This window comes from Pseudophryne corroboree, chromosome 12 (genome assembly GCF_028390025.1).
Source record: "Pseudophryne corroboree isolate aPseCor3 chromosome 12, aPseCor3.hap2, whole genome shotgun sequence".
Taxonomy (NCBI): Eukaryota; Metazoa; Chordata; class Amphibia; order Anura; family Myobatrachidae; genus Pseudophryne; species Pseudophryne corroboree.
In genome coordinates, this window is record NC_086455.1 from 131,309,508 (window position 1) to 131,324,936 (window position 15,429).

At 43.2% G+C, this 15,429-nt stretch overlaps 1 protein-coding gene across 4 annotated transcripts in view; it reads left to right on the forward strand.

Annotated features, from left to right (window-relative positions):
• FMN1 (formin 1) overlaps positions 1-15,429 on the forward strand; it is a 517,710-nt gene that overhangs the window by 317,431 nt on the left and 184,850 nt on the right. For all 4 annotated transcript variants that reach the window (XM_063948028.1, XM_063948025.1, XM_063948026.1 and 1 more), the window contains one exon: positions 13,657-13,744. In XM_063948028.1, the coding sequence (XP_063804098.1) occupies positions 13,657-13,744 (88 nt within the window). The remainder of the gene's footprint in view (positions 1-13,656; positions 13,745-15,429) is intronic.

Consider the following 15,429-nt stretch of genomic DNA (forward strand, 5'->3'; position numbering starts at 1 on the left):
TTGTTACAGGGGTGCTGCATATTCAGCCCCTTTTGTGCCTCCAGTGGCACCTTGGGATCTTAACGTGTGTTGGATTCCTAAAATCCCACTGGTTTGAGCCACTTAAGACCGTGGAGCTAAAATATCTCACGTGGAAAGTGGTCATGCTTTTGGCCTTAGCTTGGACTAGGCGTGTGTCAGAATTGGCGGCTTTGTCATGTAAAAGCCCATATCTGATCTTCCATATGGAAAGGGCAGAATGGAGGACTCGTCCCCAATTTCTCCCTAAGGTGGTATCATCGTTTCATTTGAACCAACCTATTGTGGTGCCTGCGGCTACTAGGGACTTGGAGGAATCCAAGTTGCTGGACGTAGTCCGGGGCCCTGAAACTTTGTTTCCAGGACAGCTAGAGTCAGAAAAACTGACTTGCTATTTATCCTGCATGCACCCAACAAGCTGGGTGCTCCTGCTTCAAAGCAGACTATTGCTCGCTGGATCTGTAGCACCATTCAGCTTGCACATTCTGCGGCTGGACTGCCGCATCCTAAATTAGTAAAAGCCCATTCCACGAGGAAGGTGGGCTCTTCTTGGGCGGCTGCCCGAGGGGTCTCGGCTTTACAACTTTGCCGAGCTGCTACTTGGTCGGGTTCAAACACTTTTGCAAAATTCTACAAGTTTGATACCCTGGCTGAGGAGGACCTTGAGTTTGCTCATTCGGTGCTGCAGAGTCATCCGCACTCTCCCACCCGTTTGGGAGCTTTGGTATAATCCCCATGGTCCTTACGGAGTACCCAGCATCCACTAGGACGTCAGAGAAAATATGAAAATATATACTCACCGGTAATTCTATGTCTCGTAGTCCGTAGTGGATGCTGGGAGCCCGTCCCAAGTGCGGACTCTCTGCAATACATGTATATAGTTATTGCTTAACTAAAGGGTTATTGTATGAGCCATCTGTTGAGAGAGGCTCAGTTATTGTTCATACTGTTAACTGGGTATAGTTATCACGAGTTGTACAGTGTGATTGGTGTGGCTGGTATGAGTCTTACCCTGGATTCCAAATCCTTTCCTAGTAATGTCAGCTCTTCCGGGCACAGTTTCCCTAACTGAGGTCTGGAGGAGGGGCATAGAGGGAGGAGCCAGTGCACACCAGATATAGTACCTAATCTTTCTTTCAAGAGTGCCCAGTCTCCTGCGGAGTCCGTCTATACCCCATGGTCCTTACGGAGTACCCAGCATCCACTACGGACTACGAGAAATAGAATTACCGGTGAGTAAATTCTTATTTTTTTGATGGCTCAATGTACACAAACTTTGTTTAAATACACAAAGTTATAAAAAATATTGTATTAAATGACCTCAGGCTGTGTGTATAAGGTGTATATGTAACATAAATGCATTCTGTGCTTAGATTTAGGTCCCATCGCCATGATATCTCATTATGGTATGCAAGTATTCTAAAATACGGAAAAATCCCATATCCAAAATACCTCTGGTCCCAAGCATTTTGGATAAGGGATACTCAACCTGTATTTGTCTGCATGCTGAGAAAATACTGCCTGCTTTGTATATAACATACAAATATATTTACCAGCTTTTATTTAGTGCTGCAGTTTAGAATTGAACTGGGTCTCTCCACTTTCTAACTTTTAAATCTGTCCACACATTTTATATTAACCCCCTCCCCCACACACCCCCACCCACCAAGCAATACAGCATAATTTTGAGTCGTTCTGTATGTGAGCCGCATTATGATCTTCTTTCTAAGTTTAATGTTGATACATTTCTCTCCGGAAAGAACTATGAGTACAGCCCGTGTGGGAAAGTGATGTGTTCGTTTGAGAATTTACGCAAGAGCGGACACCAAAGATTAGATGTCTGGTTCATCCAGCACCCACTCCTTTGCATCATCCTGAAGTGTCTTGTTTCATTGCTCCATCCTAGCAGTGTAGAAATAGAGCATGTTTTTAATGAAGACAATTTACTGCAAGTTTATTGTTTACCTAAAGGACGCCTCACATCCTCGATGAGAAGAATACAAATAGACTTCCAATGTGCAGTTTCATCCCATGCTGGTAATTCCAATACCAAATCCTTGTTTAACACACGCCTAGTATATTTTGTATTCATTGTGCCATTTTATTGTGGTGTCTTAAGGGGGGTACTCACGGAGCGATATTCTAAGCAATCTGACTAGATTGCTTAGAATTTAAGCCTGATCGCTCCGTGCGTACCCCTTATAGCGATGCGCATCGCTATCACTGCTGCTAGATTGGCCTGCATGTAGGCCAATCTAGCGGGTCGCTCACTTCACCCGCTGGGTGAAGTGAGCGCCCCCCCCTCGTCTCCCCCCGCACGCTCAGCACAAATCGTGCTGTGCTGAGCGGCGGGAGAGATGTGTGCTGAGCGGTTCGCTCAGCACGCATCTCTCCCACATCGGCCCGTGGGTACTTGGCTTTAAACCCAAAGGTTGGAGCCTGATTTTTGACCAGATAAAAGAAACAAAAGTAATTAATGTGCTTAATCAAGTTACCAAAAAGTAAATGCTTGGTGTATTCCCCTAGTGTACTGTCATACATTATGTGTATATGTAGCGTCACATTATGAATAAAGGATAATAAAGATTACGGGTCACTCATTTTAATTGGTGTGCAGAATGCCCATTGGGTATAAAAGGCATTTTGTCTCCAAAACTAATTTACCCCACAAGAATTAATTTGCTGTGCACGCGGATGGGAAAAGTTACGGGTGACCTAAAAAAGCCATAGATGTGTAAGCAGAATCACTATTCAGGTGTAGCGCTTCCAGGCCGGCACATCTACAGTTACTGTGGGATGTCTCCGTCTGGACAACAGAGTGTTAATGATTCCGTTACTCTCCCAGAGGGCCCAGTCTCTGAGTAATTGTGACCATGTGTATTTGTGTTTAGAGACCTGAACTTCTTGGCTGAGCATTACGTGGACTTCTCAAATATTTAGAATAAAAGGCTTTTGGGTGTGGGGTGTTTATCACCAAGATCCCCCCCTCCCAGTTATTTTGCTCTGAATATTTCTGTGTTTATTAAAGATCTTTAACTATTTACTGCTGTCCATTCCTGCATATAATTGCTTTGTATTTCCCATTTGGGCTTGTGTGGCAATTAGAGGGATAAAATATACACACCTTGTGATGTACTAGTTCATAACGTGTAACATCCTATCCAGGGACTACCTTTCTTCTCCCATTATGACACTTTTTAGGTTTTAGCTTGATGCTATTGGCAAAAGCATAAACTGTACGTAACAATAATACCTCTATTGGACCCAAGTTCTTCAATTAATCTTTACTTCCCTTTGAGTATTTCTTTAGGTAGAACATTAGCTTGTCGGGATTGCATAGCATTTTGTACAGTCACCACTGTCTTGAAAAAAATAATATAACTATTTGGCAGTATGGCATAAAAAGGTCCTAGTTATGTATCTGCTTGGCAGTTATTATTTTATTTATTAACATTTACTCATAATTCAAAAATATTCTGTTGTGCTTTACAATTGGATGCAAAACAGTAATTAAGTGAGACTGGTTTATAGCAGACAGCTGAATACACACTATAAGATTATCTGTCTAGTCTTTCTGGTTGGAGCTAAAATCTGGTAATGTATGGGAGCAAATGACAACCATTTGCTCCAAAAAGCCAGAAAATGGTCAAAAATGGTAATTCTGATAAATTGGTTGGATCAAATGTCTGTTTTCCAGTGTTTGGGAGCAAATGGTCCATTTTCATTTGTTCCCATACATTACCAGATTTTCATTTCAACCAGAAAGACAGATAATCCTGTAGTGTATATCCAGTTTTGAGATGGGATTGAAATAGCCACGGTAGATTAACATGGGCTAATTGATCCCCTGGGGCTATCCAATTAGCCACAAAGCCAGGAGTTATCACGCATTTTTTTTTCACCTGCCGCAGTGGGTGAAGATATCGCTTAAACCCATGTTAACGCCCGACAGCGCAGTTAGGTTTTTAAGCCCGAAGCTACCCCTTTTTCACCCGCAGAAAATTGCAGCGTATAATTGAATCCTAGCCATAGAGGTAGGAGGACCCTACTTGCAAATTTATAGTCTATACGGAAATAGGGATTACCTACATAAGGATAAATGCTACATATTGTAATTGAATTCACCCAGATTACAAAGGTTTATGGTGGGCTGTATGATTACTTTATTGAAGCACTTTATCTGTGTTTAATGTGATTTCTCTATCGTCCTAAGTGGATGCTGGGGTTCCTGAAAGGACCATGGGGAATAGCGGCTCCGCAGGAGACAGGGCACAAAAAAGTAAAGCTTTACTAGGTCAGGTGGTGTGCACTGGCTCCTCCCCCTATGACCCTCCTCCAGACTCCAGTTAGATTTTGTGCCCGAACGAGAAGGGTGCAATCTAGGTGGCTCTCCTAAAGAGCTGCTTAGAGAAAGTTTAGTTTAGGTTTTTTTTCTTTACAGTGAGTCCTGCTGGCAACAGGATCACTGCAACGTGGGACTTAGGGGGAAAGTAGTAAACTCACCTGCATGCAGAGTGGATTTGCTGCTTGGCTACTGGACACCATTAGCTCCAGAGGGATCGAACACAGGCCCAGCCGTGGAGTCCGGTCCCGGAGCCGCGCCGCCGACCCCCTTGCAGATGCTGAAGCGTGAAGAGGTCCGGAAACCGGCGGCTGAAGACTCCTCAGTCTTCATAAGGTAGCGCACAGCACTGCAGCTGTGCGCCATTTTCCTCTCAGCACACTTCACTGGGCAGTCACTGAGGGTGCAGAGCGCTGGGGGGGGGCGCTCTGAGAGGCAAATATAAACCTTATACAAGGCTAAAAATACCTCACATATAGCCCATAGGGGCTATATGGAGATATTTAACCCCTGCCTGACTGGAAAAATAGCGGGAGAAGAACCCGCCGAAAAAGGGGCGGGGCCTATCTCCTCAGCACACGGCGCCATTTTCTGTCACAGCTCCGCTGGTCAGAACGGCTCCCAGGTCTCTCCCCTGCACTGCACTACAGAAACAGGGTAAAACAGAGAGGGGGGGCACATTAATGGCTATATATATATATATTAAAGCAGCTATAAGGGAGCACTTAATATAAGGATATCCCTTGTATATATAGCGCTTTGTGGTGTGTGCTGGCAGACTCTCCCTCTGTCTCCCCAAAAGGGCTAGTGGGTCCTGTCTTCATTAGAGCATTCCCTGTGAGTTTGCGGTGTGTGTCGGTACGTGGTGTCGACATGTATGAGGACGATATTGGTGTGGAGGCGGAGCAATTGCCAAATATGCAGATGTCACCCCCCAGGGGGTCGACACCAGAATGGATGCCTTTATTTGTGGAATTACGTGATGGTTTATCTTCCCTTAAACAGTCAGTTGAGGACATGAGGCGGCCGGACAATCAATTAATGCCTGTCCAGGCGCCTCAAACACCGTCAGGGGCTGTAAAACGCCCTTTGCCTCAGTCGGTCGACACAGACCCAGACACGGGCACTGATTCCAGTGACGACGGTAGAAATTCAAACGTATTTTCCAGTAGGGCCACACGTTATATGATTTTGGCAATGAAGGAGACGTTACATTTAGCTGATACTACAGATACCGTAAAACAGGGTATTATGTATGGTGTGAAAAAACTACAAACAGTTTTTCCTGAATCAGAAGAATTAAATGACGTGTGTGATGAAGCGTGGGTTGCTCCTGATAAAAAGTTGATAATTTCAAAAAAGTTATTGGCATTATACCCTTTCCCGCCAGAGGTTAGGGCGCGCTGGGAAACACCCCCTAAGGTGGACAAGGCGCTCACACGCTTATCCAAACAAGTGGCGTTACCCTCTCCTGAGACGGCCGCACTTAAGGATCCATCAGATAGAAAGATGGAAGTTATTCAAAAGAATATATACACACATGCAGGTGTTATACTACGACCAGCTATAGCAACTGCCTGGATGTGCAGTGCTGGAGTAGTTTGGTCAGAATCCCTGATTGAAAATATTGATACCCTAGATAGGGACAATGTTTTACTGTCGTTAGAACAAATAAAGGATGCATTTATCTATATGCGTGATGCACAGAGGGATATTTGCACACTGGCATCTCGGGTGAGTGCTATGTCCATTTCAGCCAGAAGAGCCTTATGGACACGACAGTGGACAGGCGATGCGGATTCAAAACGTCACATGGAGGTTTTGCCGTATAAAGGGGAGGAGTTATTTGGAGTTGGTCTATCAGACTTGGTGGCCACGGCTACTGCCGGGAAATCCACTTTTTTACCTCAAGTCACTCCCCAACAGAGAAAGGCACCGACCTTTCAACCGCAGCCTTTTCGCTCCTACAAAAATAAGAGAGCAAAGGGCTTGTCGTACCTGCCACGAGGCAGAGGAAGAGGGAAGAGACACCAACAGGCAGCTCCTTCCCAGGAACAGAAGCCCTCCCCGGCTCCTGCAAAAACCTCAGCATGACGCTGGGGCCTCTCAAGCGGACTCGGGGACAGTGGGGGGCCGTCTCAAAAATTACAGCGCGCAGTGGGCTCACTCGCAGGTAGACCCCTGGATCCTGCAGATAATATCTCAGGGGTACAGGTTGGAATTAGAGACGGATCCTCCTCATCGTTTCCTGAAGTCTGCCTTACCAACCGTCTCTTCCGAAAGGGAGAGGGTGTTGGAAGCCATTCACAAGCTGTACGCTCAGCAGGTGATAGTCAAAGTACCCCTATTACAACAAGGAAAGGGGTATTATTCCACTCTATTTGTGGTACCGAAGCCGGATGGCTCGGTAAGGCCTATTCTAAATCTGAAGTCCTTGAACCTCTACATAAAAAAGTTCAAGTTCAAGATGGAGTCACTCAGAGCAGTGATAGCGAACCTGGAAGAAGGGGACTTTATGGTATCCTTGGACATCAAGGATGCGTATCTACACGTTCCGATTTACCCCGCACACCAGGGGTACCTCAGGTTCATTGTTCAAAACTGTCACTATCAGTTTCAGACGCTGCCGTTCGGATTGTCCACGGCGCCTCGGGTCTTTACCAAGGTAATGGCCGAGATGATGATTCTTCTTCGAAGAAAAGGCGTATTAGTTATCCCATACTTGGACGATCTCCTAATAAGGGCAAGGTCCAGAGAACAGCTGGAGACAGCTTTAGCACTATCTCAAGAGGTGCTAAGACAACACGGGTGGATTCTGAATATTCCAAAATCCCATTTAATCCCGACAACTCGTCTGCTGTTCCTAGGAATGATTCTGGACACGGTTCAGAAAAAGGTTTTCCTTCCAGAGGAAAAAGCCAAGGAGTTATCCGATCTGGTCAGGAACCTCCTAAAACCAGGAAAAGTGTCAGTACATCAATGCACAAGAGTCCTGGGAAAAATGGTGGCTTCTTACGAAGCAATTCCATTCGGCAGATTCCATGCAAGAATATTCCAAAGGGATCTGTTGGACAAATGGTCAGGGTCGCATCTGCAGATGCACCTGCGAATAACCCTGTCACCAAAGACAAGGGTGTCACTTCTGTGGTGGTTGCAGAAGGCTCACCTATTAGAAGGCCGCAGATTCGGCATTCAGGATTGGATCCTGGTGACCACGGACGCCAGCCTGAGAGGCTGGGGAGCAGTCACACAAGGAAGAAACTTCCAGGGAGTATGGACGAGTCTGGAAAAGTCTCTTCACATAAACATTCTGGAACTAAGAGCAATCTACAATGCTCTAAGCCAGGCGGAACTTCTCCTGCAAGGAAAGCCGGTGTTGATTCAGTCGGACAACATCACGGCGGTCGCCCATGTAAACAGGCAGGGCGGCACAAGAAGCAGGAGTGCAATGGCAGAAGCTGCCAAGATTCTTCGCTGGGCGGAGAATCACGTGATAGCACTGTCAGCAGTGTTCATCCCGGGCGTGGACAACTGGGAAGCAGACTTCCTCAGCAGACACGATCTTCATCCGGGAGAGTGGGGTCTACATCCAGAAGTCTTCAACATGTTAATAGACCGTTGGGAAAGACCAATTGTAGACATGATGGCGTCTCGCCTCAACAAGAAACTGGACAAATATTGCGCCAGGTCAAGAGATCCACAGGCAATAGCTGTGGACGCACTGGTAACTCCTTGGGTGTACCAGTCAGTGTATGTGTTTCCTCCTCTGCCGCTCATACCAAAGGTATTGAAGATCATACGGCAAAGAAGAGTAAGAACAATACTAGTGGTTCCGGATTGGCCGAGAAGGAATTGGTATCCGGAACTTCAAGAGATGCTCACGGACGAACCGTGGCCTCTACCTCTGAGAAGGGACCTGCTACAGCAGGGTCCCTGTCTTTTTCAAGACTTACCGCGGCTGCGTTTGACGGCATGGCGGTTGAACGCCAGATCCTAAAAGGGAAAGGCATTCCAGAAGAAGTCATTCCTACCTTGATTAAGGCACGGAAGGAAGTCACCGTGAAACATTATCACCGCATTTGGCGAAAATATGTAGCGTGGTGCGAGGATCGGAGGGTTCCGACGGAGGAATTCCAACTGGGTCGTTTCCTACATTTCCTGCAATCAGGATTATCTATGGGTCTCAAATTGGGATCCATTAAGGTTCAAATTTCGGCCCTGTCAATATTCTTCCAAAAAGAATTGGCCTCTGTCCCTGAGGTCCAGACTTTTGTCAAGGGAGTACTGCATATACAGCCTCCTGTGGTGCCTCCGGTGGCACCGTGGGATCTAAATGTAGTTTTAGATTTCCTCAAATCCCATTGGTTTGAACCATTGAAAAAGGTGGATTTGAAATATCTCACATTGAAAGTGACTATGTTACTAGCCCTGGCCTCTGCCAGGAGAGTATCTGAATTGGCGGCTTTATCTTATAAAAGTCCTTATCTAATCTTCCATTCGGATAGGGCAGAACTGCGGACTCGTCCGCATTTTCTCCCTAAAGTGGTATCAGCATTTCATCTGAACCAACCTATTGTGGTGCCTGCGGCCACTAGCGACTTGGAGGACTCCAAGTTGTTGGACGTTGTCAGAGCCTTAAAAATATACATTGCAAGGACGGCTGGAGTCAGAAAATCTGACTCGCTGTTTATATTGTATGCACCCAACAAGTTGGGCGCACCTGCTTCTAAGCAGTCGATTGCTCGTTGGATTTGTAACACAATTCAACTTGCACATTCTGTGGCAGGCCTGCCACAGCCTAAAACTGTAAAAGCCCACTCCACAAGGAAGGTGGGCTCATCTTGGGCGGCTGCCCGAGGGGTCTCGGCATTACAACTCTGCCGAGCAGCTACGTGGTCGGGGGAGAACACGTTTGTAAAATTTTACAAATTTGATACCCTGGCAAAGGAGGACCTGGAGTTCTCTCATTCGGTGCTGCAGAGTCATCCGCACTCTCCCGCCCGTTTGGGAGCTTTGGTATAATCCCCATGGTCCTTTCAGGAACCCCAGCATCCACTTAGGACGATAGAGAAAATAAGAATTTACTTACCGATAATTCTATTTCTCGGAGTCCGTAGTGGATGCTGGGCGCCCATCCCAAGTGCGGATTATCTGCAATACTTGTACATAGTTATTGTTAACTAATTCGGGTTATTGTTAAGGAGCCATCTTTAAGAGGCCCTTTCTGTTGTCATACTGTTAACTGGGTTTAGATCACAAGTTGTACGGTGTGATTGGTGTGGCTGGTATGAGTCTTACCCGGGATTCAAAATGCCTCCCTTATTGTGTATGCTCGTCCGGGCACAGTACCTAACTGGAGTCTGGAGGAGGGTCATAGGGGGAGGAGCCAGTGCACACCACCTGACCTAGTAAAGCTTTACTTTTTTGTGCCCCGTCTCCTGCGGAGCCGCTATTCCCCATGGTCCTTTCAGGAACCCCAGCATCCACTACGGACTCCGAGAAATAGAATTATCGGTAAGTAAATTCTTATTTTAAAAGACCTACTATAGTTCTAAAACTTTTTACTCCATAGACATGATGTCCAAGATTTGCAATCTGTTGTTTACATGATGCGCAGGAAAGGGTTAGTTTGCCTTGGATAGACAGACAGGCTTTAAATGCAGCAGTCTGCTTGACTCCAGGACTGTAATCAATCGCTTCATTGTATCTGTCACTTCTAATACATAGTCACTATGGAGAAGCAGGTTCTAGATCTAGACAGCTGTTTTCTCCCATAACAAGTCAGTGGCCACAGACACTGTGTCCCCGTATAATACACTTCCAACATTCATTTTTTTCCCGAATGATGGATCACCCACAGATGTTTCTGAACAACTCGTCTTAAATCTACTTTAGTAATTGACAAGTACTTTAACATGATTTCACTGTATGACCGTCTACGTGGAACAGTGAGGTTTGTAAATATAAAAATGGTCCCTGCAGTCTGTTTCCACTGTCCCAATCAAAGTTGTAAGCATTTTAACAACTGGAGGTTTAGCAGGTACGTAGGCCTAGCTTACTTCTGGGTGTTGTAAAGCTGCTGCAGCACCTCTTTGGAATTGTCTGAGTTTCCTCCTGAATGCTGATTTAGGACTGTAGAGTAGCAGGCAGAGCTTGAACTACGAGCTCTGGGTTCAGCACAGGACAGCCAGGGAATGGATTAAAGTCTTCATGCTTATATTTAGGTCACAAGATTACAACAGATAATAGGCATTGTGCATGATCTCAGTGTTTAGTGCTCATATGTAAAAGAACACGCCACTGTGGTAGTCATGATGCACCAAGTACCCTTTACATGAAACCTTTTCATACAGATTTTCCACGTCGGTTGGAGGGCGTAATCCAGCACCATGCCCCTTTTGCCAGTCCAAGCTGATTCACATGCTTTCATAGATTGTAATGGAACAAGGGCAGGTTCAAGGTTGACATAACTACGGTCAGCGCACAAATGGTCGACATGTTTTTGTTTTTTTCCACATTTGCTTGATTTATTATCCACGTGGACATCTAGTGCAAATAGTAACCTCACGAACCGCCTTTCCTGGAGCGTGGAAAGTGAAGCGAGGGTCTATGTTTGTACAGGTGGTAGTCACAGAACATGACACATACAAGATTTGGTCCAAAAAAAGTGTCAACCATTTTTGTGTTCATCATAGTCATGTCGACTTTTTTTACCATGGCAAAATTTACTTCTGTTGTTCTTTCATGTCGACCTTTTGGACCTAATGCATATCTACCATTTGAAGTCGACCTATTGACTGTCGACCATAACATTGTTGATTTATTATACCACACCCGTTTAGGTTTGTATGTTATGCATGAATGTATAATTGCAAGTGTATGTATGTATGGGTGGGTGTGTCTGTAGATATAGATAGATATATATATATATATATATATATATATATATATATATATATATAAATAGAGTCTACGGCGCTTGGATGTACCTATGTGCTTTCTATACCTTAAAATTAGAATAACCTTTTGTGTAGATAGAGTATCAATATAAAATATAAAGAAAAAAACACTTCTCAAACTATGAGCGGCAGCTTATAATACAGAGAAATGTGCTTGGCATGCACATATATGGATTTGGAGGAATTGGTGAAAATAAGCGCCCAAGAGTGTGGATTTATACAACAAGGTGAGTATAACGAAGGTAACAGCGGTGGGTATGTTAACACTTATTTAGAACTTATCTGAAAAACCAGAGTAGCTAGATTCAGGTGATGCTCCTTTTGATGTTCAATACATGTTAAAAAAGAAGAAGAACGGACATAGTGTGTACTGTTTTTTTTAGAAATATATAAAAATATACCACTGACTCTGTAATTTTAGGCTTAATTTAGGGAAATAGCATATTCCCAGGTATGCAGTCAATATAGCCTAGGCAGTGTATATATAAAAGATACAATATTTAATACACAAAAATGACATAAAAGTACATAAAAATACATAAAAACATAAAATAGCTGTATAGCATGCGTACAGGATAAAAGACCACCTGATGTCATTCCTCTAATGGACAGATAAGCCATTTATCATCTTGAATTCTGTACGCATGCACTCCAGTTATTTATGGACAGATAAGCTTGATATAATCTTTTATCCTGTACGGATGCTATACAGCTATTTTATGTTTTTATGTATTTTTATGTACTTTTATGTCATTTTTGTGTATTAAATATTGTATCTTTTATATATACACTGCCTAGGCTATATTGACTGCATACCTGGGAATATGCTATTTCCCTAAATTAAGCCTAAAATTACAGAGTCAGTGGTATATTTTGATATATTTCTAAAAAAAACAGTACACACTATGTCCGTTCTTCTTCTTTTTTAACATGTATTGAACATCAAAAGGAGCATCACCTGAATCTAGCTACTCTGGTTTTTCAGATAAGTTCTAAATAAGTGTTAACATACCCACCGCTGTTACCTTCGTTATACTCACCTTGTTGTATAAATCCACACTCTTGGGCGTTCATATATATATATATATATATATATATATATAATACATACACACACACACACACACAGATAGATAGAGAGGTATATACAATATGTGTGTGTGTGTGTGTGTGTGTGTGTGTGTGTATGTATATATATATATATATATATATATATATATATATATATATGTGTGTGTATTATTAACCCCCAGTGACCTGCCCATTTTCTGCTACATCAGATTTAAATAAGAGACTTGCTTTCCCACAAGAAAAAAAACAAAAAGCAACCAAGAACTGGCCCCAGGGCAAATCTCCCTTCTTACCACCTTAGTTTATTTTCTTTCTTTTATTGCTTTTGTTGATTTATTAAGATTACAAATGTGCAGGATGACTGTGCTCCACCAGTGTATCTGTACTTGCCCCTGTCTATCCATATAACCCTGTAGGCCTACATAACCCTGCATGGAAAATTTACATTGATGCATAAAACACCTTGGACCATTATTTGGGACAGTGAGAACTCAAAAAAAACAAATAAAATACAAGCCCATGAAATGTTTTATTTGTGTGATTTTATATTAGCATGTGACAGGATTATGAAGATTGCTAGATAGAGAAGTTATGTTTCCTAATTTTATTGCTCGTGTGAAATGGATGTTGTCTGGGGGCAGCATGTGGGACTTGCAAGTTGTCCAGGAATAGTAGTGGTCAGTAGAACTGGAGGAGTCCGGAACAGCGTGCAAATCTTGAGAACAGCTATACAGTTATTTATCAAATGAAAGCAGGACTGAATATACACTAGTAACAGTAACGAAATGCAATGTAGCAGCAGTAAATATTTCGAGTCATGTCTGTAGTTTTCTAACATATGACCTGCTGTGTGGAAAACTTCTGTGGCCCATTCAAAAACAACACAAAAAAAGAAAACCTGTTTATTGCTGGTCTTCTAACCATTGCTGCAATCTTCTCTGACACAATGGGGAGTGGCTGGATAGCTTACAATTTGGCTGGGTAGTGTGTGGATGAATTTGAAGTCTGACAAAGTGGTAGGATTGTATCATGCATCATACTGACCTTCAATGTTCCGTAGGACACTGATGCCAAATTTGGGAGATTTAGGCGATCACATTGATATTCGCATTTTTATTATTTTTATTATTATTATTAGTATTTGTTCTGTGTAGTAATAATCTGCTATTGTCTGAGTCTTGCTAATGAATAGTTTGCTCCTGTAGCTATTGTACACTGAAACGCCATGCAGTAGCTTTATATTGAACCCCCTGCACTTTCTTCCAGATTATAAAACTGTTGGATGGGAAGAGATCGCAGGCTGTAGGCATTTTAATATCCAGTTTACACTTGGACATGAAGGACATCCAGCATGGTGAGTTGATTTTACAGGGCATTAGCGTTTCACATTCATGGTCAGTGGACACTGGGTCATATAAAGTGGTTCTAAATAGTCAAAAACTTTAAATCATTACAAATGATTTTCCTACGAGTGATTTTTTATTTTTTATTTTTTTTTTCATTCGTTTGAACAAATACATTTTTAATTCTGTGTATATAAAATTAAGTAGAATTAAATACAGTTAGGAGAAACACTATTTTTTTTTTTTTTTTATATGTAGACATTACATGTTAATATTAATAAGCAGTTGCTGTCATTTGAACAAAGGGGAAGATTTATCTGGATCAGTACGTAATCCCGCTGGACGGGATCCCGGCGGTGGAAATACCGATGCCGGAATCCCGACAGGGGTGGCGAGCGGATTACTTAGAAATTAAGCATGGATCTCTCCGTGTGTATGCCCCATAGCGATGTGTGTCGCTATCGCCGGGCTAGATCGCTCAGCACACATCTCTGTGGAAATCTTCCCGTCTGTACAGGGCTTTACACTAAGTAAGGATATGTGAGTTTCAGCTGTTAACAGAGCAAGCTAAAGGCCAGTACTCACCGGCAGATCAGGGGAGAGATGTGTGCTGAGCGAACCGTGGTGTGTGGGGAAGGGAGGGGGAGAGGGGTCAGTGGGTGAAATGAGCGACCTGCTAGATTGAGGCCAATCTAGCAGCAGCGATAGCGACGTGCGGGGCCGCTATCGCTGTGGGGGATACACACGGAGAGATCTTGCTGAAAATCTAAGCAATCTAGTCAGAATGCTTAGATTATCGTTCCGTAAGTACCCCCCTTAACAGTTCCAATCATCCCAGTATCAGTCTCTTCCTTTTTCTTACTTATCTCGGTAACTATAAATAACTATGTAATAAAACTCATTGCCTAAGACTTTGCAACCTTTTGCTTGGTAGTTGTCTGCATGTCACAGTGTAACGCAAGAGTAATGTGTTTCCTTTATAGTTTACGGAGCTTTCTGATATGTTTCAATATCAGTTTTTCTACCTACTAATTGTGTCTGTGGGATGTGGTGTTCCATACCCACTAGCATTGTTTAACCGAATGTTTAGCTGTTCAGTAGCGTGTGACAGGGAGAGGGTGTATGTTAAGCCCCTCACCTACTGCATACAGATCCATCTGTATCCCATTACAGCAGCACTGACCTTAGTCTTTGAAGTACAGAACTCGTTAGATCAAGGGCCAGTTCGATGGAAGTATTACAGGGGCTATGCCGTGTTTTACGCTGCTTTTCCCCTCCAGTCTCTCCAGGAATTAGCACTAGCATTCCCCCCTTCTTGCCGCTCATTATTAAGGCTTTAGCTGCTATTTTAATTAGTTTAACACATTGGTGAGTTTCAGCATGATGGCATAGACCCACTTGACCACTTGGTGTGCTGGGCCTCTCGCTCATCAACACAAGCAATTTATTAATACTTGCCTCTGTTTTATAGAAATATATTTTGTTGCTGTTAGTCTCTCCCTGAGGGAGGACTTGCACTTGGTCCAATTTATTGTGTTTTTTTCTTCTTAATCATCTAGCCCCACTTAGTACTATGTATAACTCTCTCTCTCTCTCTCTCTCTCTCTCTCTCTCTCTCTCTCTCTCTCTCTCTCTCTCTATATATATATATATATATATATATATATATATATATATATAAAAATATTACATATAT